We start from the raw sequence: 23454 nt of genomic DNA on the forward strand, positions 1-23454 counted from the left end.
GAGAACAAACCAGGACGTCATTCACATACAAGAGATACGTAGACCCACCCGGTAGGCTGATATTAGCTAAGTCACGTGTCAGGATAGAGGAAAAAATAGTTGGGGACTTAACATATTCTTGTGGGAGCCGAGTCCCGGTCAGATGTTTTGCTTTTCCAGTTTTTGGGTCCGTCTATGTAAATGCAAAGATATTTTAGCTGTCCTTATCTACAGGAATACTAAAAAAGGCATTACACAAGTCTATTACTGAATAACAAGCAGTACCTGCTGGAATGGCAGTCAGGATTGTGTGAGGGTTTGGTACCACATTGTGTTTAGCTTGAACAACCTTATTTACTGCACGTAAGTCCTGGACAAATCGGTATACCGGTTTTCCCTCTTAGTCCATGTTAGGTTTTTTTACTGGCAGAATGGGAGTATTGAAAGGAGACTTGGTGTGAACCAGCACTCCCAACCGCAGGAATGTGGTGATAAGACTCCGGAGGCCAAGCAGAGCTTCTTGGGGAATGGGATACTGACGAATCCGAGGAATTTCAATGCCTGGCTTCAGGGTTATACACACTGGCTTTGTCTGGAGAGTTCCCAAGTTTGCCCTTGAAGTGCCCCACAGGGAGATGTTTACCTCCTGTCTGAGTCGCTCGGGTAAGACTGGGTCCGCAGGCAGGATCGGGTCCTTTGAAACTTGGGTTAGAACAGCACACAGCTGGGGAAGTTGGGTTTGAGGCAACCGAAGAATGATTTTGTTATTTGAAAAGAAAATTTGAGCACATAGTTTACACAACAGATCTTTGCCTAAGAGATTAACTGGGGAATCTGGGGCTAGCAGAAAGGCATGGGAGGCGGAGACATCAGAGATTTTTACAGCAGCCTTCTGTAATACAGAACAGTTAAATGGCTTCCCGCCTATACCCATTACCGGAATGCTTTTATCTGTAAGGCTTTTTTTTTCGTCTTGGCAGTAACAGTAGAAAGTGCAGCCCCTGAATTCAAAAGACAAGAATAGGTGGTTCCTCCCAATGTTAGGCGAACCTGGGGGTCTGTGGAACAAACATAAGTGGTAAAATTATTTGAATAGGTGACAAGAGGACAATGGTTGCCTCTAATTTTTTATTAGCAACAGCGTCTGTTTTTGTCACAGCCATCTGTTGTTGAGGTCGGTCTGGGCAACGGGGTTGTCGTCCAGTAGGTCGGTTCGGACACTTTCTCTTCCAGTGGCCAAGCTGCTTACAGTAGTTATGTATGTTATGGCATGTCTCGGGGTCCCCCCATAATCTGATTTTGGTTGCCACTTGGGGGGTCCCTGCCGCCCTCCCTGTTTTTCATTTTTAGTGTTTACAAGAGCTGCTAGCATCCTTACCTGTTTGGTCTTTTGAACTTTTTTTTTTGTATGGTATACTCGGGTGGCCACGCTTACCAGGGATTTTTTTTAGCACCCTTGAGCTGCTGCAACCGCTTTTTGATGTCCGGGGCTGACTGGGAAATAAAAATAAGCCTGACCGTGGACTGTGTCCATGGCCTTGGGATTTATATTAGTATGGATACAAAATGCTTTACAAAGTTTTTTATAAAAGTCAGAAAGGTGGTGTGTTGTTGTTTTTTTTGCACAGTATTATGAACCTTTGTTCAATTTAAAGTTTGTTTGTTTTTTGCTTGTTTTATGCCTGTCAAAATATAGTTTAGGAATTTTTTCAGATCTGCTTGTTGGGTCAAATTATTCGGGTTCCAATGGGGCGGATTGGCAAGCCTTATAAAATTGCGACCGTCATTGGCGGCCTCTGCAGCTTCCCGGGCCCCCCTTAGTACCCGCTTTTTTTCTTCCGTGTGCAATAAACAATTTAAAAGTTGTATCTTGCATCTGAAGAAGTGAGGTTCTTACCCACGAAAGCTTATGCTCCCAATACTTCTGTTAGTCTCAAAGGTGCCACAGGACCCTCTGTTGCAATTTAAAAGTTAGCCCATGTCTTGCCAATCAGGATTATGAGACTGGAAAATGGCACAGAATCGCCTGTGAATGATGTCCGGGTCGTCCCTAAGGCGAGGCGTAGTGGTTTGCCAGTTCATAAGGTCAGCAGTGGTAAAGCATGAACATAACGGTCTACAACATTCCCATCCGTTGTAGGGACTGGGATGGTCCGGAGGGGTGCCTGGATATTAAATACCTTGTCCCTATAAAGTGCACCCTTCCTTGTATGGGACGGACTAAGGCTGGGAACAGACAGGGAAGTAGCGTACCCACTGCTGGTGGCTTCACTAGCTGATTTGCTTGCCTGCATTGTGGTGTCCTCAATTTTCGTTGGTAATATTTGTCTTGGTAGGCCTGCTGTCCTGGGCTCCGTTGAAGAGGGTACCGGGTCCACCGCAATTGGTAATGCTGCCGCCGAGGGTGGGCGTGGTCTAGAGCAATACATGGGGGGGATATCCTTCAAATAATTAGCCTCATGAGGGGCAGAAGCTTTCGGGAATAGAGGGGCTTGAATCTGTACCTTCTTCATGCGACGATGGGCCTCATCGTCCCAAAAAAACCAATAGTCCATTTGCCCCGGCGCTTTGTTTTTCAATGTCAGGTGTAAGGGGGTTAAATGGGTAGGAAAGGAGCCATACTCGGGCCATGCAGTCCCCAGGGCTGGCCAATCCTGGGTGCAAAGTTGTAAAAAACGCTTTCTTGACATCCCTTTTTGAACACCGGGTAAGGGCCATTTGCTTAACATATAATTCAAAGGACTATCCTTTGAGGGTTTTACCAGAGACCCACCCATCTGCCTGCTCACACTCTAACAGAGAATTACACAGAGAACAGAGGGAATTATGGCCTAATAGGATTTTATTACAGGAATTTCTACTAATACTGACCGCTACAGGGGACGGGACAGAAGGATCCCAATTCGACCTTACAGCTTTATCGCACGCGATGGCTTTCACTCTGAGGAATTACAAATGAGAGGCTCAGTTCCGTTCACACACCTAACGCCCAATGTATAAGACAGAAATTCATTAACCAGTTAACCAGACCAGAACCAGAACCAGATAGTGTTTTCTTATTTTATTAGGACTCACCTTATCGGAGCACGAACCCCGGGGGCCGCGGTGAAGCAGAAAAAAGGGGTGAAACACCCCGTTGGCGCTGTTCCCAGTTTGCCGCAGCCGTCCAGAGTCCAATGTCCGAGCTAGGAGAGTCCCCGCGGAGTCGCCAGTAACTGTCACCGAAATATCGGGTTCACCTAGCTGAGAGCCAATAACAGCCAAACAGGGATAAGGAAGAGTTGCTTTATTCTGCAGAAGAAAGGAGAGCTTTGCACCTTAGTACAAAAACTTTGTTTTACACACATTTTATACATTTTTTATATACATTTAGACCAAGGTCCTTGCAGTGTTAACACTTGATTGGTGGTAGTTAGACCCGTGCTTTTGCTATTTGGTCAGTAAAAACCGGCTTGGGACCAGCTTTAATTACCTTAAGGCCCTGAAGGGAAAACAGTTGAAAAGTTCAGGCTACTATGTCCTTAAGGTGTCTGCTTTCCCTTAATGGCCGCTGGCTGACTTAATGACTGCTCTGATTAAGGGGGGTCACTAGTAACTTTCACAAGTGTGTGCATCAGTGCTTTGATGGATCAGGGCTAGATTGCTCAACTTGCAGGATTGAGTTCTTACTGCACCTCAGTGTAGGACTTTCACCCCCTGTGAAAGGTTACCAGAAATCTTAGTTTAAGCAAGCCCATGTTTGTATGGTGCCCTGGTTATACGCAAACCTAGCTTTGGCTGAGATTCTATACTGAAACTCAGTTGCAGTTAGGCTGACCAGATAGCAAGTGTGAAAAATTGCAACAGAGGGTGGGGGTAATAGGCACCTATGTAAGAAAAAGGCCCAAATCAGGACATCTGGTCACCCTATTTGCAGCAGAACCTTTACACCAGGGGTTCTCAAACTGGGGGTTGGGACCCTTCGAGGTCATGAGGTTATTACATGGGGGGGGGGGGTTTGCGAGCTGTCAACCTCCACCCCAAATCCCACTTTGTATCCAGCATTTATAATGGTGTTAAATATATTAAAAAGTGTTTCTAATTTATAAGGGGGGGAGGGGTCGCACTCAGAGGCTTGCTATGTGAAAGGGGTCACCAGTACCAAAGTTTGAGAGCCACTGCTTTATACCATTCCAGCCTACACCGCTCCCCCAGCAGCAGAATCTTCATCAACCCCCATATGTGATGAAAAAATTGTTGTTCTGTGTTTCACTAGGACAGTTATAAAAAATTAATGGAGATATCCCACCTCCTAGAACTGGAAGGGGCCTTGAAAGGTCATCGAGTCCAGGCCCCTGCTTCACTAGCAGGACCAAGTACTGATTTTGCCCCAGATCCCCAAGTAGCCCCCTCAAGGAGTGAGCTCACAACCCTGGGCTTAGCAGGCCAATGCTCAAACCACTGAGCTATCCCTCCTTTCCCTCTTGCTTCTAAAATGCCTCCCCTTCTCTGTATTGTCTCAGTTTGGCAGTCCTGGCCCTGTAACTGCAGAAAGCTTTAACACCTCGTTTTTCATCTCATGCATTTCACAGTGACCTTTGTTTTTTTTTTTTTTTAATAACTGGGTTACTCCCCCCCTCCTTTAATGTATAATGGAAGTGTAAAAGTTACTTTGTTTTTTAAAGTTTATTTTAATATAGCTTTTATTTTATATGGAAACTTCTACTCCCTCTCCTAAAACAATCTCGTTTTCCTAGGCTTTGCAGGAAGACTATGGGGAGATCTCAGCACATTGCCTGTAAACTCCAATCCCGCTGCGTGCAGGGACAGCGACAAAGGCGGCTTTTATTCAAAGTGTGACCTGCTCATGGAAGTGAAATAAGCGCCAAAAAACCCAACCCACGAGTTTTAAGCAGGCCGCCTGAAGCGCCCATCCGCTGTGGAACTCCCGCTGTCCCGGGAGCAGCAGGGCCCGAGCGCTCCCGCTAGCCCGGGGCTGCCCGCAGGGTCAGGCTTGTGTCCAACGCAAAAAACAGAGTGAGCCGCCAGGAGCCCCCGCCCCAGTACAGCAGCAGCTGGGGGCCTCAAGCTCCGCTCCCTTCCGGGCAGGAGCCGCACCGGGGCGTGCAGCTGCTGTGCGGGGCTGGGGCGCCTTGGCCGTGCGCTGCAGCAGCGGGAGGCTAGGCTAGGCTCGCCGCTCGGACCGGCCATGCTAACAGCTGCCGGGCCTGGGGGACGGGCCCCGGAACTGGCAGCCCTACAGCCGCTCTGTCACCACCCCCTACGCTGTGGGCGCGGCTCCCTGCATTCAGCCATAGTGGGCCTTTGTTGATACTCCATATACGCATGCGCCCCACAACCACCATTTTGTGGCGCTCGGCGAGCGAGGTGCTTCGCCCCCCACCGCAGCTGCCCAGCCGAAGCCGGGTAGAGGTTGAGTCTAGAGGAGAGGTACGGGCATCTCTGCCCGTAGAATGGGGCGGGTGCGTGCGCATGCGCTGTAGGGAGAGGGGCGGGGCTGGGTCAAGAAGAGGGGCCTGATAGAGCACGTGGTGCCGTTGCGTGCGTGTTGTTTGTGCGCATGCGCTGTCTTTGGGTAGGGGCTGCGCTCTCCCCCTGCCATTACTCCCCATTGCTGGAGGGCGCGCGGCTCTTATCCGTGCTGTGACCCAGCGGCGCTAACGGTCGCGCTGTCCCAGCAGAGCCCGCGCTATGGGGGACGTGAAGAACTTCCTGTACGCCTGGTGCGGCAAGAGGAAGGTGACGCCGACCTACGAGATCCGCGCCGTGGGCAACAAGAACCGGCAGAAGTTCATGTGTGAGGTGCGGGCCAGGGCGCGGCGGCTCGGCCCCTCACCGCGACGTCGGAGCGGTCCCGGCGGCACGTGCCGCGGCGGGCGCCTGTTCTGCGTGGCTGGTCTCCACACACCGGGCCGCCAGCCGCAGGCGCGGGGTGTAACCGCCCAGGGCCGGGCCGGGCCTTGAGTGTAGCTGCACAAGTCGAAGTTAAGGGGCCAGTCAAGGATACCGCCAGCACCGGCCATGGGCTCCCGCTCCCTGCAGCACCCGCTCAGGACTCCCGCCTGGCTTCCCCACGCCAAGGAAAGGAGCATTGGCTCTAGGGCCATTTTGCTACCTCATCCTTTCCCTCTTCTCATCCTAAAAGTAGGAGCGGTGCCTGGGTGGCTCTGCTTATAGTCACAACCCTTTCATGTATTGTCACCACCTTGGAATATTCACTAATTAACGAGTGACCTTATTAGTGTAATTAGCCAGCTTCTGCCACTTTACATTTGTTGGCTGAGCAAAACCAGACCCTAGGCTCAACTTATCTACAGGGCAAAGAACTGGTTGAGGCAACTAGCGCCACGTCCCAGCATAACAAACCCCATTTCAGCCCTAGCTGTTGTCCGAATAAAAATGTTGACATCCTGAATTACTTACTGCCCACAGAGGCAGAAAAGATGGTGAAGGGGTGTGGGGTATGTGCACAGCCTTTGACATGGCTAAAAGCCGCTAGCACTTAAAAAGTTAAGACCCCACATATCTGCTCTGGGGAAGATGCTTAGCTAGCAGGGGAGCCAGGAGTGAATAGAAACAGGTGAGAGTCCATTGGAATTGGTTGGGTATTCACGTGGTGAGGTTTTGATGTTGTAAACACTTACCTGAGGGTCAGTTTTTTGTCTGTTGCAGGTTCGGGTGGAAGGTTTTAACTACATTGGAATGGGCAATTCCACGAACAAGAAAGATGCACAGAGCAATGCTGCTAGGGACTTCCTTAATTACTTAGTTCGGTTGAATGAAATCAAGAGTGAAGAAATTCCAGCTTTAGGGGTAAGTGTCTGTGTCCCTATCTGTCACGTAGGAGAGCAGGTTTGATTCTCTCAGGCGGTAACTTGTAGTAGTGTGCTGCTAAGTAGGTTGTTAGCAGCAGAGATTGAACCTGGGACCTCTGGATCTAAATGTCAGAGCCACTTCTCCTGGAAGGGGAAAGCCTAAAGTGAGGTATAAGACCCAGAAACTGGGGCTATGGAGAGACAGATAGCATGGGGCTGCTGGGGGTGGTCAGACGGGGGCTCATAAGGGCTAGTAGGGGAGGACAGACTGGGGCAGGGGCTGAATGGGAGTGAAGGCGCAGGGCCACATGGTGGTGGGGGTGGCTGGTTGGGGGCACAGAGACACAGGGAGGCGGTATAGGGATGGGAGTGGCTAGGTGGGGGCACAGAGACACATGGGGACAGAGGGAGGGGTGCAGGGCCACATGGGGATGGGGGGAGTGGGTGTCTGAGTGGGGATGGAGGGACACGTGGACAGGGGGTGCAAGAACATATGGGGTTGCAGGAATACATGGGGAGAGGGGCAGATGTGCCTGACTGAATGGGAAAGGCTAGGGGTCAGCCAGGGCCTGCAAGCTCCCTAACAATTCCTCCCCCCCCCCCGCACTCCCAAAAACACAAAAAAACTGTTCCATACTTTTCCCACCCATACCCAACAACCCTCCAAGTTCACACCCAGGCTCCTTCCCAGCAATTTACTTCTCTCTCCCTCAGCTCCTCCGTTACCCCTGACTCCCCAAAGTCTTTGCATTGCTTCTGAGGGGTGCGGGAAATTCGGTTCTGTATTGTAGTTTAAATGAATTATTACTCAGAGTTCTGTATTAATATGCCTAGTAAGGAATCTATTTGTCAAAAAACATTTCCTGAATCTTTTTTGTTGTCTGTATTGTTACATTCTGCTGACAGGTATTTTGAAATAAATGACCAAAAATAATTGAAACTGGTGTGATTATATTATTGTTTTGACAAATAAAATATGTAGAATTTTTAATTTTTTGTTGCAGAATTTTTTAACTTTTTGTGCAGAATTTCCCTGGGAGTATATACTGGAGGAGATTGCAGGAGCTAGTCTCTTATGACGACTCTAATAGTTTTATAAGCTATTTTTCATCGCTGTGTAATGAAACCAGTAATGAGTTTAAGGTCCTCTGCCATATTGCCCTTTTCCTGTGAAGCAGTGGCTTTCTGCTGCTTTTGGGTTGTCTTTCCCTTTGGATACTTTTGGCACTGGTCACAGTTTGGTCAAGCAATTGTGATGTAAGAGTGTTAAGTACTGTATGTGTCTGCCACAGAACACTGAATATCAGCTGTAAATTGATGGTAATCTTGTCTTTTGGTCTGTTGCTCATAGCTTTGCTGAGGCATTGGAGCAGTCTGTAGACCCAGGCAAACAGTACTGTATCATTTCTGCCTGGTTAGAGTCTTGACCCCATAGTTGTGAAGATTATTTTTAATGGAAGTTTATGATCAGAAGAAATTGGTAGCTTTGATCATCCTATTCATCAGGAAAAGCTTCCTGCTCACTACTGGTGAGTGAATTTTTCAAGCCCTGATTTATTATAGGCAGAGTTGGCAGCACCTGAGAAACCTCTGTGAGATGGGAGGGTCATCTTATCTCTATTTTACAGGTGGAGAATTGTGGCACAGAGAGATTAGGGTCAAGAGTAGTCACTAATCTTGAGTGCCCATTTTGAGGCCCCTGGGACCTGTCTTTATAGAATATTTAGCATTATAAAACAGGCTCCCATTGACTTCAGTACTTCTACAAATCAGACCCTGGGTCTCAAGTCAGGCAGTCAGAAATTGAGGAACATTCAGTTAATAACCACCTGTGAAAAATCTGGTTTGAGTAACTTGCCTAGCATCACATAGGTACTCTGTGGTAGAGACAAGGCTAGAATCTGTTTCTCCATTCACCTGCCCTAACCATGAGACTATACTTTATCTTCCTTCAGTCCCCTACCTCATTCACTATGCACCTTGTAATGGTGCTGGCCAACCTGGTCAGAAGAGGAATTTGACCTGGGGAGGGGACTTGCAGGGGGGGTGCTCTGCAACTGTGGGGTCTACTTCTGATCCCTAGTGCAGTCATTTCTCTGAGTAGTTTTCCTCTGGGCAGTGTCCATTGACTCCTTGGATGTCTTTGAGCAGTCATGGGTGCTGTCAGGGGTTCTCTGCTCGGTGTCCCCTTCCAGTTCCCTGATTTTTCACACTATGACCTTCACTCCCATCTCTGTTTTTTTCATTTGTTGTCCCCAGTATTCAGTTGTGTTCTACGTTCACTGTCCCCCTCTCCCTTAGCCGGGGGAAGGGCCTTTAGCTACCGGTGTGCGTGGGCCTGCTTAGGGTGACCAGACATCCCGATATTTGCTTGTTTGTCCCGCGTCCTGACCAATGTTCGGTCGGGACACTGGACAAACAAGCAATTTTGCCTTCCGCTCTGGCGCACAGGCGGAGCCGGGAGGAGCTCTCGCTCCCCCAGCCCCCTCACTGCCCCATTGGATCCCTCCCCAAATCCCCGCCCTGGCCCCGCCTCTTCCCCAAGCACACCGCATTCCTCCTCCCTCCCAGGCTGGCGCTGATCAGCTGTATGGCGGCGCAAGCCTGGAGGGAGAGGGTGGCCCCCGGCACTCACCCTGCGAACTGCTCCAGTCCAGCTTCTCCAGGAAGGCAAGCATGGCCCGGGAGAGATCCCGCAGCAGCTCCCTCCGCCCGAGCCCCCGGTAGAAGGCGAGGCAGGCCTGGGCCTCCTGGGCCACGCCCATGGCTCCTGGAGGGCAGCCGGGAAGCGAGCCAGGCTGCCCCAGGGATCTAGCACAGCACGTGGGCTTGGCAGCTCCGGGCTGGGCCTTGCTCAGCTGTTGCGGCCACCATAGAGTTGGGTGGAGATGGGGCTGTGCTGCGGGGGGGGGATTCCCCCCGGCGTCCCGACATTTCATCTTTGTCATCTGGTCACCCGAGGCCCGCTGTGTCCTGGAACCCACAATAGGTACTCATTTTCCAACTTTTACAGCAAATGAAGAATGGTGTTTTATGGATAAATCTCCTTCACCACACAACTGTGATTCATTCCTAGAGCAGATCTGCTAGCTGAATGGGCTGAGGTCCTGTGGGAAAACTATATGTGTTTGTGTAATTAGACTATCATAATGCATATATATAATGGGGCTGAATTAATGTTGTCTAGCTAACTGCTTAACTTTTGAGTGCTTGATTTTTGCAATATTAGTAATGTTCTTTTAACATAGGTTTTTGTGTGTAATTATACAGTGCATTCAGTGTATCCTGTTTATCATGGATATAAGCCATGGGCCATAAACTCGCATTTTTCCTGTCGCTTGAAGCAGCTAGGAATGTTAAATTGTGAGTTTTAGTAGGACATCTGAAAGAGTTTAAATGCTCAGCAGTCAAGCTTTTTAAATGTTTTAAATGGAAGTTTCTGACAGCAATGTTATATAATAAACATATCTTTAAATTGTATGACAATTTTTCTGACATGAGTATTGAGTGAAAAGTTCTGTCATTTTATATGAAGTTGGTGGCATTGCTATTCATGGGCTGTTTCCCTTCCCCAGGCAGGAGCTGCTGATGCTCCGGATGGAATAGTGCCTGAAGCAAGGGGAGATGCTGGTGAACGTGTTTCTACTCTGGGCGGACCTCTTCCTCCACATTTGGCACTGAAGAGTGAAACAGGTAAGACTTTGAATATCTGTAACTTACATTATATTTATTTATTTATTTTATATATATATATATATATATATATATATATATATATATATATAAAATATACACACACACGTTTGGAATACCTTATAATATCAATGTCTCCTATGTGTGTTTCTTCATAAAGAAAATAACTAAAAGTAATTGAGTATTTCTGAGGCGTGGCTGCAAACAGTTCAGATTTTTCTCTTTCCTCTTCAGAGCACGTGACTTCTCAGCATGCATCTCACAATTGTTAGGAGAGGGGTTAACCTTTCTTCTCCCCCTTCCCCAGGTGGTGGTCCGGCTGCTGGAGTTGGAAGCTCTGGCTATGGTGGGGCTCAGTGGGACCGTGGAGCCAATCTGAAGGATTACTATTCAAGGAAGGAGGAGCAGGAGGCACAGGCTGTAAGTTAACCTATCTAATTCTACTTTAGCTCTGAAACAAGTGTTTTCCACCCCTTTTAATGATTGATTAGAGTTTGCAGCCAGGCTTGTAATATTTAGGAGTTCAGTATTTTGTAATTTTTTAACTGGCAGAAGATTTATCAGTGAAGAAACTAGCTAGTTACTGTTAACGTCCGACAAACTGCTAACCACTGTAACTAATTTACTATCTTAAATTAGTAACAGAATAATTCTGGGTACACTGACGGTCAGATTGTCCTCATATCAACATTTATATTGTTTATACAGACTCTTTGCTGTGGCAGTCTGCGGAAATAGTCTTGAGGCCGTAAAGACACTTAAATTTCTTGTGAAAATTCCTGACTATTCTGTGGCACGCTGACCAATTACTCAGGAAACTTGACTTACTTGTAACAAAACTTTACAGTTAGAGCCAGTAACTTTTAAATTGTTTTCAATATTAGACCTTGGAGTCAGAAGAAGTGGACTTAAATGCTGGTCTTCATGGAAATTGGACCTTGGAGAATGCTAAGGCGCGTCTGAACCAGTTTTTCCAAAAGGAGAAGGTCCAGGGAGAATATAAATACACTCAAGTGGGGCCTGATCACAACAGGTTTGCTAGTTTCACTCATATCCTTCTGTAACAAGGGGTAGAAACATTTGTGGGCAAGAGGAATCCTTTCTGGGACCCATCCTATTGATCTAGTTTGTAGTACTCTGCAGTCCTATGCGGGAAAGCTTTGTTTCTTGGTCAGGAGCTCTTAAAAGAAGGCGATGAGCAGTAGTCCCTGGAAAGAGGGGATTGTGCCTCATGTTAATCTTCAGCAGCTCCTTTTTTACTTTCTCAGTTGATTTTAAAAAGTGCCTTTGGCTTTGCAGTGTCCTATCCAGTGTGTTAGAAGAATGGCGACTGTGCTTCTGGACCTTGGGAGGGAGGGGGAAGAGATCCTTGGCATTGGGATGTGGATGACAATGTGGAGATATCTTTGCCTGATGGTTTTGGCACTTGCTTAAAGAAATGCCTTTTTGTTTTGCATTTTATAGTGGTAATATTGCTATGATCTGGGTAACTGGGAGGTCTCAGTTTGATTGCAAGGCGATTATCCCAGCAGTAAATAATCATTTGTGCTACTCACTATAAAATGCATTAAGGAAACATTAATTTAACGTGTAATGCTTAAATTAGGTTAAGCAGGGAATGTATCTAATGGAGACTTAACAATTGTTACCGCTAGAGCTGGTTGAAAATTTCCATTGGAATATGCTGATTCAATGGAATCAGTATTCTGTGGGAATGTGTTGTGATAGCATTGAAAGTTTTGGCAGAAACCAGGAAGTCTGGCCAACCTGGTTTCCTGCCAGCCGGTCAGGGTCCCAGGCTGATCAGCTCCCTGGTGAGTGAGGCAGCAAGCTGAAAAATTCTATTTCAGTTCTTCTGAAATGGAATTCTTTCCATGCTGTGGAAAAATTCACAATTTAGAGTTTTCATCCAAAATTGGGACACTTCTCTCCCTCTCTGCCCCTCCCCCTCACTCCCTCCTCCCCCCCTCCCCCCCGAAAATGTGAAACTTTTTGTGGCAGGGAAAGTCTGTTTTCTATCTTAATAGAATCTTTTTGTGGTGAGAAACGCTGTCATACTGTTTTTTAATCCATCAGTTCTATATAAATAAGCCTTTTTGGAAAGCCGCTGTGCCCTTTGCCATCCTAAATGTGTTCTCTGAAGGTTATGCTATTATCAAAAGAGAACTGGATTTTTGTTTTCTCTGATTCCAATATCCCTTGATCTACTCACAGAAGATTGTCAGGAACTCTGAAGTACTTCTCCAGTCAATTCTATTAATGTTGGGAAATTTGATAAAAAATCTTTTTCAGATATATGAACACATTATGTGTTTGACATCAAGATACCCTGGTACTCATGTAAACCTTGTATTGCTATTGCTTCAAGTCAGTTCACTTCCATTTCAGTTTCCAAATGTTGGGCACTTACCTCTTTCAAATCAATGGGGTGAGGATTAACTGTATATTACTGAGTACATATAAAATTCAAGTTCTAAGTGTTGTTCAGCAGAGTGTTTACTTCTGTAATCTGCAGGTTGCTGTTGGTGTATGTGGTGGTATGGGTTCCTTGTGGGTGGAACCATGTATTTGAGGAAAGTGGGGGTGGTGGTTGGTACTAGTATGTTTCTCAGCCTGCTTGCTGTTCTTCCAGAGAGCATTCCAGGGTGTAGTATTTATTACTCCCAGGAAGGCTCGTATGGATTACTCTCATGTGGATCAGCATGTTGGAAAGAGTAGATTGTGAGAGAAACCTGTTGCAGTGCATCTGACTCTTCAGACCTATTCTAATATTAGAGGCCAGGAGTAAATTCCCCAGGGTTGTGAGTTCAGTCCTTGAGGGGGCCACTTAGGGATCTGGGGCAAAATCAGTACTTGGTCCTGCTAGTTGAAGGCAGGGGGCTGGACTCGCTGACCTTTCAAGGTCCCTTCCAGTTCTAGGAGATGGGATAGCTCCATTTAAAAAATAAATAAATAAATAAAATTGCATATTAGGTGAATATCCAGTAAAAGCAGAGGAATAGTTGCATTATATTTCTGGATTGAAGAAGTAGGGTGGTAGTAGTATTTTCAGGAAGCACCAATCCTCACATATATCTAGGCTTGGCAGAGTTCAGTTTTTTATTTTATTATTTTTTTTTAAATTTTGACAGATAATATCAATGTTTTAAATTTTCAGGTGTCCAAAACTGAGTGTCAGACAGTTGACACTGAGATTCAGAAAGTTAGCTTTAGAAACCAAACACAAATTGTAAATATAACATGTCAAAAGATACAAGGAAAATAACCTTAAATCAAACTGTAAGTTCTCAAGCAGCATTTTTCTTATTTTGTTTATCTGTAAATTTAGATTATTATTGATGGTAATGTCTTCTGCCCGTTTGTATGGGTATGATGAAATCTAAACTTGCTGATATTTACCAATAAAAATCTAATCCTTCCAAGTCTACGTATGACTTGCCAGTTCTGATCTTTTTAATATTCTTTATGTTGAGTGTCAGTTTTACTTTTCCATAAGTGAGAAATTTTAAAGGAGAAATATGTCTCTTCAGTGGATTTTTGTCACTGTCCCTTCAAAACTGAGTGGGTACAGGTACTTGATAATAGCATACATTTGGAATCAAGAGGGTTTATTTTGAGTGACAGGAATGTAAATGTAGAACTTCTGGGGCACAGAATACAAAATGAATATTTTAGCAAATGATGGGACAAGACTTTTACCTTTTGGGGACTTCACTGGCAGTCTGGGTACAGCATTGCTGCTTGTTTCATGCTGAAAGGGGTAGCAGACGGCGACACCAGAGATCTGTGCTCATTCACACATGTGCTTCTGCTTAGGCCGAACTAAGCAATCACATGGGAGTCTATTGTAAACTGATTTCTGGTGTCGCTGTTCCCCCCTTAGGTGGAGGAGAATGAGATTGAGTGCTGACTATAAGCCTGGCTGAGAAACATACTGGCATCGGTGTCATTAATGAAAGGGTGGCTGTTGTATCCCTGAGAGCCAGTGGCCTTTGACTCATGAAGCCGCTGTGCCTGAAGGTCAGTTCACTGGTGGTGCAGGAAGGAGTCTAACATTGAACTTAAATCCTCACCTAACCTTTGTTTTATTTACAGCGAGAAATCAAGGCCGTGTCCTAGCTGCAAGGTTCTGCCTGCAGCAGTGGAAGCACCAGAGGCATAGTTTTCAGAGAGGAACTGCATCTGTTAGAGCCCAAACAACTTGGATCAGATTTGCAAGTTTAAACCCAGAGTTATAACAACATGGTTTTAATTTCTAATCTTCGAACACGCATTTATTTGTGCTGTGATTTAAAAAAAAGAAGGGGGGGGGCAAAACTTGTGAGGTAGGTGCCCAATGCTCATTGAATTTCAGTGGAAGTTGGGTGTCTTACTCCCTTAAGTGTCTCTGAAAATCACAGCCTTAATGTACCAGTAGTCTCTTTAACAAGTTTATTATATGGTTAGCAGTCTGAATGTTTGTATTCTGACTGAAGGCAAAGCTAGAACACATGGAAATGAGGGCAATCTGAGCAGATTGCTCTAGATTTCAGTGTTAGGCAGTACTGCATATAGGAATCGTGTTAACAGAACAATTGACTACAATGCAAAAGCAACTCTGTTATCTGCCTATTGGGTCACACTTCACTATTTGATTCCAGGCAGGATAGGAGCCTGTTCTTGTGTTGAAACATATATACCTTGATGCTGGAGTAAACAAGTGAAGATATCTAACACACACACACCCCATCCATCCATCCTCTTTCAGGCTCGTCAGATAGTTCTGTCTGGTGCTGTCAGTTTCTTAAGGTTCTGTTCTGAAAAGTAACTGTAAAATGACATCATGGGTATGTGTGTTCATGAATCCAAATCAGACATACTCAAATTACCAGATTTTTTTTTCCAATTGCCAGTCCTTCAAAGTCACTCTTCAGTTCAAAAGTTAAGCTGCATTTTTACTAGTATATCAGTCCAAATACTGAGTGAGTGTGTGGGTTTTTTTGGTGTTGCCTATTAACTGTCAAGTTGCATAGGGAACAAATAAGGGAAGAATCTGGATCTGCAACTGGAACAATTGATCCATCAGTCAAACTAGAATCCAGTTTACTCAGCTGAATTAGTTTTTATGGGATTAAAAGCACTAGAATCTTATTTTAGTCATTAGTTGTTGAAGTATGACTCTGCTGCTCAAAATACACAGGGAGCAGATCTCACGACTGAGAAGGTGTCACTGTACAGAGAAAAAACCTTATATTTTAAGGTTAATGTTTCATTTGTTCTAGAATTAAAGAGGAAAGAATTGTTTTATAATTGAGTTTTGATGAGCTTTGTCTAAACCGTTGGAAAGCCTGGCCATCTTGGAAATGTCGGGTTCAGCCACTCTCAGGAATTAAAGCCTTAACTGTGTCTCTTTGTGTGTTACAGGAGCTTTATTGCAGAAATGACCATTTATGTCAAGCAGCTGGGCAGAAGTAAGTGTCCTCCTTTTCCTCTTGTCTGGCTAGTTATGGGTCTTAGAGAAGAGAAACATGAGAATAATTCTGAGTACATGCAACACTAGTTGGATGGTGTTTCATGCAATAATGCACTGCTGCCAGTGTCCCAGTGGGCCCCAGTAAGCAGCTTGCTGAATTGTGTGAAGTCTTCTCACCATTGACTGCTATTATGGAAATGTTCTTTTACCTTTTCCCCCAGTAAACCTTTCAGCTGCTTGTTCATTAAACACACAGGTCTTTCCTTTGTACATTGTAAAGGGATGGTCTGTGATAACTGGCTACATAGTGTATGTCTGGTTAGTGAAATAGCTTAAGACTCTTGGCCTTGAACCACCTGAGAGATGGAGGTATCTAGTATTGCACTGCTTGAATTATTGCTTTTAGAAATTATTTTTAACGAGCTGGCCTCTGCCTTCATGGAAGTCTATTGCAGTAAAGTCCAAAGCAAGCAAAGAGCTATAAATAGGACCATTCAAGAAGACACCTTGCTCAGGTTAAGTATCTAGTCAGTGATCCAGGATAGAGATATATACAGGACTAGGATGGGTGGAGAACCTTGGAGAATCACAAAAATTACGCAGTTTCAAACAGCTAGTTAGAAACCTGTGGGTTGTGTGGTTTTTTTTTTAAGATACCAAGCACACAAGTCTTACTCTTGTGATTTGAACTTATAGCAGATATCTACACAATTAGAAACTTCACCAGTCAATTAATGATCTTTTTATACTGTCCATAATGCAGTAAAATTGATGTAGTGTGGTGCCTTAAAATGACCAAACTGTTAGGTATTTGAAGACACAAGAAAAACAAGTGTCAAGTCTCTACTGGATTTGTGGACTGGTGCCTTGAAATTGAAAATGGGCCTGCAGCATAGCCTGGTCCAGATGGGTGCTGTAAGGGAGTCCTGGCTTTCACAAATATTGTGGAAAAAGCCCTGTTAAGCATGGGTAGGCTGAGTGCTATAAGGTAAACCTGCTTGCGTGAATACTGTTATGTGAATTAACTTTTGTTGGTTACAGCCTGGCTGGAGCTGGGAGTCCCTCTTCTCAGTAGGGATCATTACTGAAACCTGCTTTTAAGTAGCCACTAAACCCATCTCATATTGCTATCTTATGCTAAAGCTGTTTACCCACACAGACAACATGCATAACTGGCTACTATAACCTTAATGTTTGTGTGCTACAGGAATCTTTGCTCGTGAGCATGGATCAAACAAAAAGCTGGCAGCACAGTCCTGTGCTCTGTCCCTGGTCAGACAGCTCTACCATCTTGGGGTCATCGAGCCCTACACTGGGCAGACAAAGAAGAAGGAAGGAGAAACAGTGAGTCTGCTATAGGAGAAGCAGATACTATTCCTCTGAGTCAGAAGGAGCAGTGAACTGGTGTAAATTTGTCTCTGCTTGCTTATGCTCCATGTTTAATGCTTGGGAAGCTAATGCAATTTTCTGATCTCCAGGACCAGGGATTGATTTTGATCTGGGGAAAGATGAGTGGCTGGGATGAACAGAGAAGTATCTGCGTGTGTATTTGTATGTATGTGTGTGCACATGTGCGCTTGGAGCAACAGAGAGGTATGCATGAATATTGGGGGGAGGGGAGGAAGGGTTTTTTATTTGTGGTCACATTCTACAATAGTAAAACTAAAAATAAAAAATATTTATTTTTCAACTTAAGAACATAAGAACGGCCATACTGGGTCAGACCAAAGGTCCGTCTAGCCTGATATCCTGTCTCTGATAGTGGCCAATGCCAGGTGCCCTAGAGGGAGTGAACAGAACAGGTGTAATCGTCAAGTGATCCATCCCATCTCTCCCATTCCCAGCTTCTGGCAAACTTGATTTAACTTGTCAGCAGACCAGTTAGTTTCAGGTTCTCTTGTGTTAGCAGTACTGCAGTATTTTGATTGCAAACACTGAAAGGAATGTCTACGTATTCATTTTAACAACCAAACAAACAAAAGTTTTTTTTTTTTTTTTAAACATAGATTTTTATTGAACTTAAATTTTGTATAAAAAGTACCTTTAATAAATGTGAGTTCTGAGCTGTCAGCATCCCTTTTCACTTCTCTCTCCTTAGAAGCCTCTCGGTGTTTCAATATATTCTCCAGTGAGGTTCTTGTGGATATCTTGGGTTTTTATTACAGTATTTTTAATTTCACAGGTAGAACCTTATGAAGTGGTGATCTCTCCTGATTTGGAAAATCAACTGAATAGCATCATACAGGAGCTTTCTCTTGAGGTCATGCCACAGGTGGGTGTATGGTTCAGACTTGGGCTGTCAAGTGATTAAAAGAATTAATCGTGAGATTAATCGTGCAATGTTAAACAATAATAGAATATAATTTATTTAAATATTTTTGGATGGTTTCTACATTTTTCAAATATATTGATTTCAATTACAACACAGAATACAAAGTGTACAGTGTTCACTTTATCTTTGATTACAAATATTTGCACTGTAAAAAGTTGAGAAATAGTATATTTCAATTCACCTATTACAAGTACTGTAGTGCCATCTTTGTCATGAAAGTTGAAAATACAAATGCAGAATTATGTACAAATAACTGCACTCAAAAATAAAACTATAAAACTTTAGAGCCTACAAGTCCACTGAGTCCTACTTCTTATCAGCCAGTTGCTCAGACAAACAAGTTTGTTTACATTTACTGGAGATAATGCTACCTGCTTCTTGTTTACAATGTCACCTGAAAGTGAGAACAGGTGTTTACATGGCATTGTTGTAGCTGGTGTCGCAAGATACTTATGTGCCAGACGCTCTAAAGATTCATGTGTTCCTTCATGCTTCAACCACCATGCTGATGATGGGTTCTGCACGATAATGATCCAAAGCAGTGTGGACTAACACATGTTCATTTTCATCATCTGAGTCAAATGCCAACAGCAGCTTGATTTTTCCTTTTTGTGGTTTGGTTTCTGTAGTTTCCACTTCAGTGTGTTGCTCTTTTAAGACTTCTGAAAACATGCTCCACACTTCGTCCCTCTGAGATTTTGGAAGGCACTTCAGATTCTTAAACCTTCGGTCAAATGCTGTAGCTATCTTTTTAGAAATATCACATTGGTACCTTCTTTGCATTTTGTCAAATCTGCAGTGAAAGTGTTCTTGAAATGAACGTATGCTGGGTCATCTGAGACTGCTATAACATGAAATATATGCAGGTAACACAGAGCGGGAGACACACAATTCTCCCCCAAGGAGTTCGTTCCCAAATTTCATTAACACATGATTTTTTTGGAAGCGTGAAGGGGCATGTGCGGCTCTCTATGAGCTGAGGGGTGAAAACATTATCTACTATCTGGCACATAATACCTTGCAATGCCCACTACAAAAGTGCTATGCGAATGCCTGTTTTCACTTTCAGGTGATGTAAATAAGCGGGCAGTATTATCTCCCGTAAATGTAAACAAACTTATTTGTCTTAGTGATTGGCTGAAGTAGGACTGAGTGGACTTGTAGGCGCTGAAGTTTTACATTGTTTTGTTTTTGAGTGCACTTACGTAACACAAAAAAATCTACATTTGTAAGTTGCACTTTCACGATAGATTGCATTATGGTACTTGTATGAGGTAAATTGAAATACTATTTCTTTTGTATATCACTTCTGCAGTGCAAATATTTGGAATCAAAAATAATATAAAGAGAGCACTGTACACTTTGTATTCTGTGTTGTAATGGAAATAAATATATTTGAAAATGTAGAAAAATATCCAAAAATATGTAATTTCAATTGGTATTCTATTGTTTAGCAGTGCAATTAAAACTGCGATTAATCGCAATTAATTTTTTTAATTGCAATTCATTTTTTGTTAATCGCCTGAGTTAACTGATTAACCGACAGCCCTAGTTGAGACACTTCATTACACTGTTTTTCCCCATCAGTCTTACAGTTTGTTTAAACATTTTTTTTTCTTCTGAACTTGTAGCCTGAAGATCCAAGCTGTCCAGTTTTGCTCAACATTGGAAAACTGGCCCATTTTGAACCATCTGTGAGACAGAATCAAATGGGAGTTGTCCCATGGTCACCCCCGCAGTCAAACTGGAACCCTTGGACCAGCTGCAATATTGATGAGGGTCCTCTGGCATATGTAAGTCTAAGGCAGTTTCTTAGAATGGATCTGTTCCTATTTTCATATTCCTGGAACTTGTAAATGCATTATTCCAGGTTTCTGGGGAAAGTTCCAATAATCCATGGGACTTCATGGATTGACTTAATGGATTTTGGGTTTGGCTGTCTGACAGCAGCCCCTTGCTTGTCCTATTTGGCCATTTTGTTTCACTCTGTCATTTTTGCAGCCCTTAAATAATTCCCATTAACTTCATAATGCAAGCATATAGGCTTCCTTAAATTTCAGTTTATAACTATTCTCAGCCTGTCTCCCCAGGAATCCTGCTTTTGAAAGGAGAAACTGCTTTAAGCAGGTGTCACTTTCTTACCAGTCTGCTTTTCCATGGCTTCCAGCTACATAGAGAACAATGATGTGGCCTAGTAAAGAAAAGGAAATGTTGGCTTGGCGGATGCAGCTGGCTTGACTTGAGTATCAACATAAATTGGTCAAAATAGGATACCCATAGCAAGAGTCTTGTTTTCTATTTTTCTGATCCAGTTTATGTCCCTATCTCCTCCCTGAGCTTTGCTTGCTTGGCTGAAACAATTAGCATTGTTTTTCAAAACGTGGCCCTAGCAACACTCCATTAAATGTAAGCTTGAGATGTGTTTGTAATTAAGATCTTGACTGATACTGCAAATTGAACATATACTTCATATCACTCACAAGATTTGCTCGGCAGGGTGTAGCTTCCTTTTTGCAACGGAGATTAATTGATCCTTTAGTAGCAAAGTTGAAAGATTTATCACTATATTTAATATTGCCATTAATCGCACAATTAATTTTTAAGATTAATCGCAGTAGTAAAAAGATTAATCGTGTGATCTAAACAATAGAATACCATTTATTTAAATATTTTTGGATGTTTTCTACGTCTTCAAATATATTGATTTCAATTACAACTCAGAATACAAAGTGTACAGTGCTAACTTTATATTTGTTATTACAAATATTTGCTGTAAAAAACAAAAGAAATAGTATTTTTAAATTCACCTCCTACAAGTACTGTAATGCAATCTCTTTATCATGAAGGTTGAACGTACAAATGTAGAAGTACGTACAAAAAAATAATTGCATTCAAAAATAAAACAATGTAAAACTTTAGAACCTACAAGTCCACTCAGTCCTCCTTCTTTTCAGCCCATCACTCAGACGAACAAGTTTGTTTACATTTACAGGAGATAATGCTTCCTGCCTTTGTTTACAGTGTCATCTGAAAGTGTGAACAGATGTTCCCATGGCCCTGTTGTAGCCGGTGTTGCAAGATATTTACGTGCCAGATGCGTTAAAAATTCATATGTCCCTTCATCTTTAACCACCATTCCAGAGGATTCAGAGTAGCAGCCGTGTTAGTTTGTATCCGCAAAAAGAACAGGAGTACTTGTGGCACCTTAGAGACTAACAAATTTGTTAGTCTCTAAGGTGCCACAAGTACTCCTGTTCTTATTCCAGAGGATGTGTGTCTGTGCTGATAACTGGTTCTGCTTGATAACGATCCAAAGCAGTGCATGTTCACATCATCTGAATCAGATGACACCAGCAGAAGGTTGATTTTCTTTGCTGATGGTTCAGGTTCTGTAGTTTCTGCATCGGAGGGTTTCTTTTTTAAAGACTCCTGAAAGCGTGCTCCACAGCTTGTCCCCCTCAGATTTTCGAAGGCACTCATTCTTAAACCTTGGGTTGAGTGCTGTAGCTATCTTTAGAAATCTCCCATTGGTACCTTCTTTGCGTTTTGTCAAATCTGCAGTGAAAGCCTTCTTAAAAGGAACAACATGTGCTGGGTCATCATCTAAGACTGCTGTAATATGAAATGCATGGCAGAATGCTGGTAAAACAGAGCAGGAGACATACTATTCTTCCCCAAGGAGTTCAATCAAAATTTAATTATGCATGATTTTTGTAAGGAGTGTGATCAGCATGGAAGCATGTCTTCTGGAATGTACCCGAAGCATGAAGGGGCATACGAATGGCACATAAATACCTTGCAATGCCAGCTACAAAAGTGCTATGCGAACTCTTGTTCTCACTTTCAGGTGACGTAAATAAGAAGCCGGCAGCATTATCTCCTGTAAATGTAAACAAACTTGTTTGTCTTAGCAATTGGCTGAATAAGAAGTAGGACTGAGTGGACTTGTAGGCTCTAAAATTTTACATTGTTTTGGTTTTGAGTGCAGTTATGTAACCAAAAAAATGTACGTTTGCACTTTCCGATAAAGAGATCGCATTATGGTACTTGTATGAGGGGAATTAAAAAATACAATTTCTTTTATCATTTTTACAGTGCAAATATTTGTAATAAAAATAATATAAAGTGAGCACTGTACACTTTGTATTTTGTGTTGTCATTTAAATCAATATATTGGAGAATGTAGAAAAACATCCAAAAATAGTCAAACAATAAAACACCAGTTGAAATTTATTAACAGTGCAATTAAAACTGCGATTAATTTTTTTTAGTTAATTGCGTGAGTTACCTGTGATTAATCGACAGCCCTACTTATTAAGTATTGGAGGTGGTAGTTCAGCTAAGGTTTTTACTGCATCCTGCTCTTTTGTGCAGAATGGCTGATCTGTGGATGATGCATGTGAAAGATTGCCATCAGAGTGATCACTTCAGTAGTTCCTTGATGTATAGTTTTTCCATTCAATCAGAGTACAATGCATTTGTATCTAGGCCTAAAACAAAGAGTTAGACTGTTACTGAAAACTTTTTGGGAAAACTAACTTTTTTAGAAAAATGGTCCATCCAAACTCTAGCATGCTGGTCTAAGTAGGTAAAGAAATGGTAGGATAGCTCAGGGAACTAGATGAAAAGATCCTGTTTCTTTTGGGATTGCCTGCGTTCTTCAGTCATTACTGATTAGAAAGTGAAGCTAAGTCCTCACTATCATAGTTTTAAAAAAATAAAACCTCACATCTTTGCAGTAGACTTTTCCAAAGGGCCTCTTTCTATAAATTAGAAGTCCATTTTCATCATTTTTTAATATATATATTCTCGCATCCAAAGTTATGTAGAGTAGGAAGCTGCAATTTAGCACGGTGTCTCAAAGAGAATATTTCTACTGATGATCTCACCGCAAAAAGGGTGCTAGGTCTTCGTTATGAGAGGAAATAACCTGTTCCATGAGTCAACTTTCATATGGAATTCTAATGCTATAACATGAAGGATTACTGCATGTGATCTTTGTGATAAATACTCAGCCAAACTCCTGGTCCATCGGTTCCCATATCCTGTCTTTGGAAGTGGCAGGCATTTGATGTCTTCTGATAATGGACTGTCAAAGTAATATTGATGGTGTACTCCTGATTTGTTCAAACTGCATCTTTTTATAACTACAGATTTGCACATATAACTTAATACTGAATATT

The 23454-nt window shown here is 43.3% G+C and overlaps 1 protein-coding gene and 1 long non-coding RNA gene across 4 annotated transcripts in view; both read left to right on the top strand.

Annotated features, from left to right (window-relative positions):
• The first annotated feature begins 243 nt into the window (after window positions 1-243).
• Window positions 244-5095, top strand: LOC117881813. The gene is made up of 3 exons (XR_004646866.1): window positions 244-642; window positions 3048-3190; window positions 4716-5095. It is a non-coding gene; the product is annotated as an uncharacterized LOC117881813 (long non-coding RNA).
• Window positions 5096-5269: 174 nt separating this feature from the next.
• Window positions 5270-23454, top strand: part of DHX9 (DExH-box helicase 9) — a 42578-nt gene continuing 24393 nt past the window's right edge. The window contains exons 1-10 of one of the 3 annotated variants that reach the window (XM_034778525.1): window positions 5270-5409; window positions 5661-5781; window positions 6652-6792; window positions 10370-10487; window positions 10795-10907; window positions 11372-11520; window positions 15891-15937; window positions 17147-17283; window positions 18122-18211; window positions 19903-20064. In XM_034778525.1, the coding sequence (XP_034634416.1) occupies window positions 5671-5781; window positions 6652-6792; window positions 10370-10487; window positions 10795-10907; window positions 11372-11520; window positions 15891-15937; window positions 17147-17283; window positions 18122-18211; window positions 19903-20064 (1068 nt within the window). In that variant the 5' untranslated portion in view covers window positions 5270-5409; window positions 5661-5670. Of the gene's footprint in view, window positions 5410-5529; window positions 5782-6651; window positions 6793-10369; window positions 10488-10794; window positions 10908-11371; window positions 11521-13386; window positions 14508-15890; window positions 15938-17146; window positions 17284-18121; window positions 18212-19902; window positions 20065-23454 lie in introns of those variants that run through there. The other 2 variants (XM_034778524.1, XM_034778526.1) reach the window with 2 other exon arrangements.

Source organism: Trachemys scripta, chromosome 8 (assembly GCF_013100865.1).
Source record: "Trachemys scripta elegans isolate TJP31775 chromosome 8, CAS_Tse_1.0, whole genome shotgun sequence".
In the NCBI taxonomy this organism is placed as follows: domain Eukaryota; kingdom Metazoa; phylum Chordata; order Testudines; family Emydidae; genus Trachemys; species Trachemys scripta.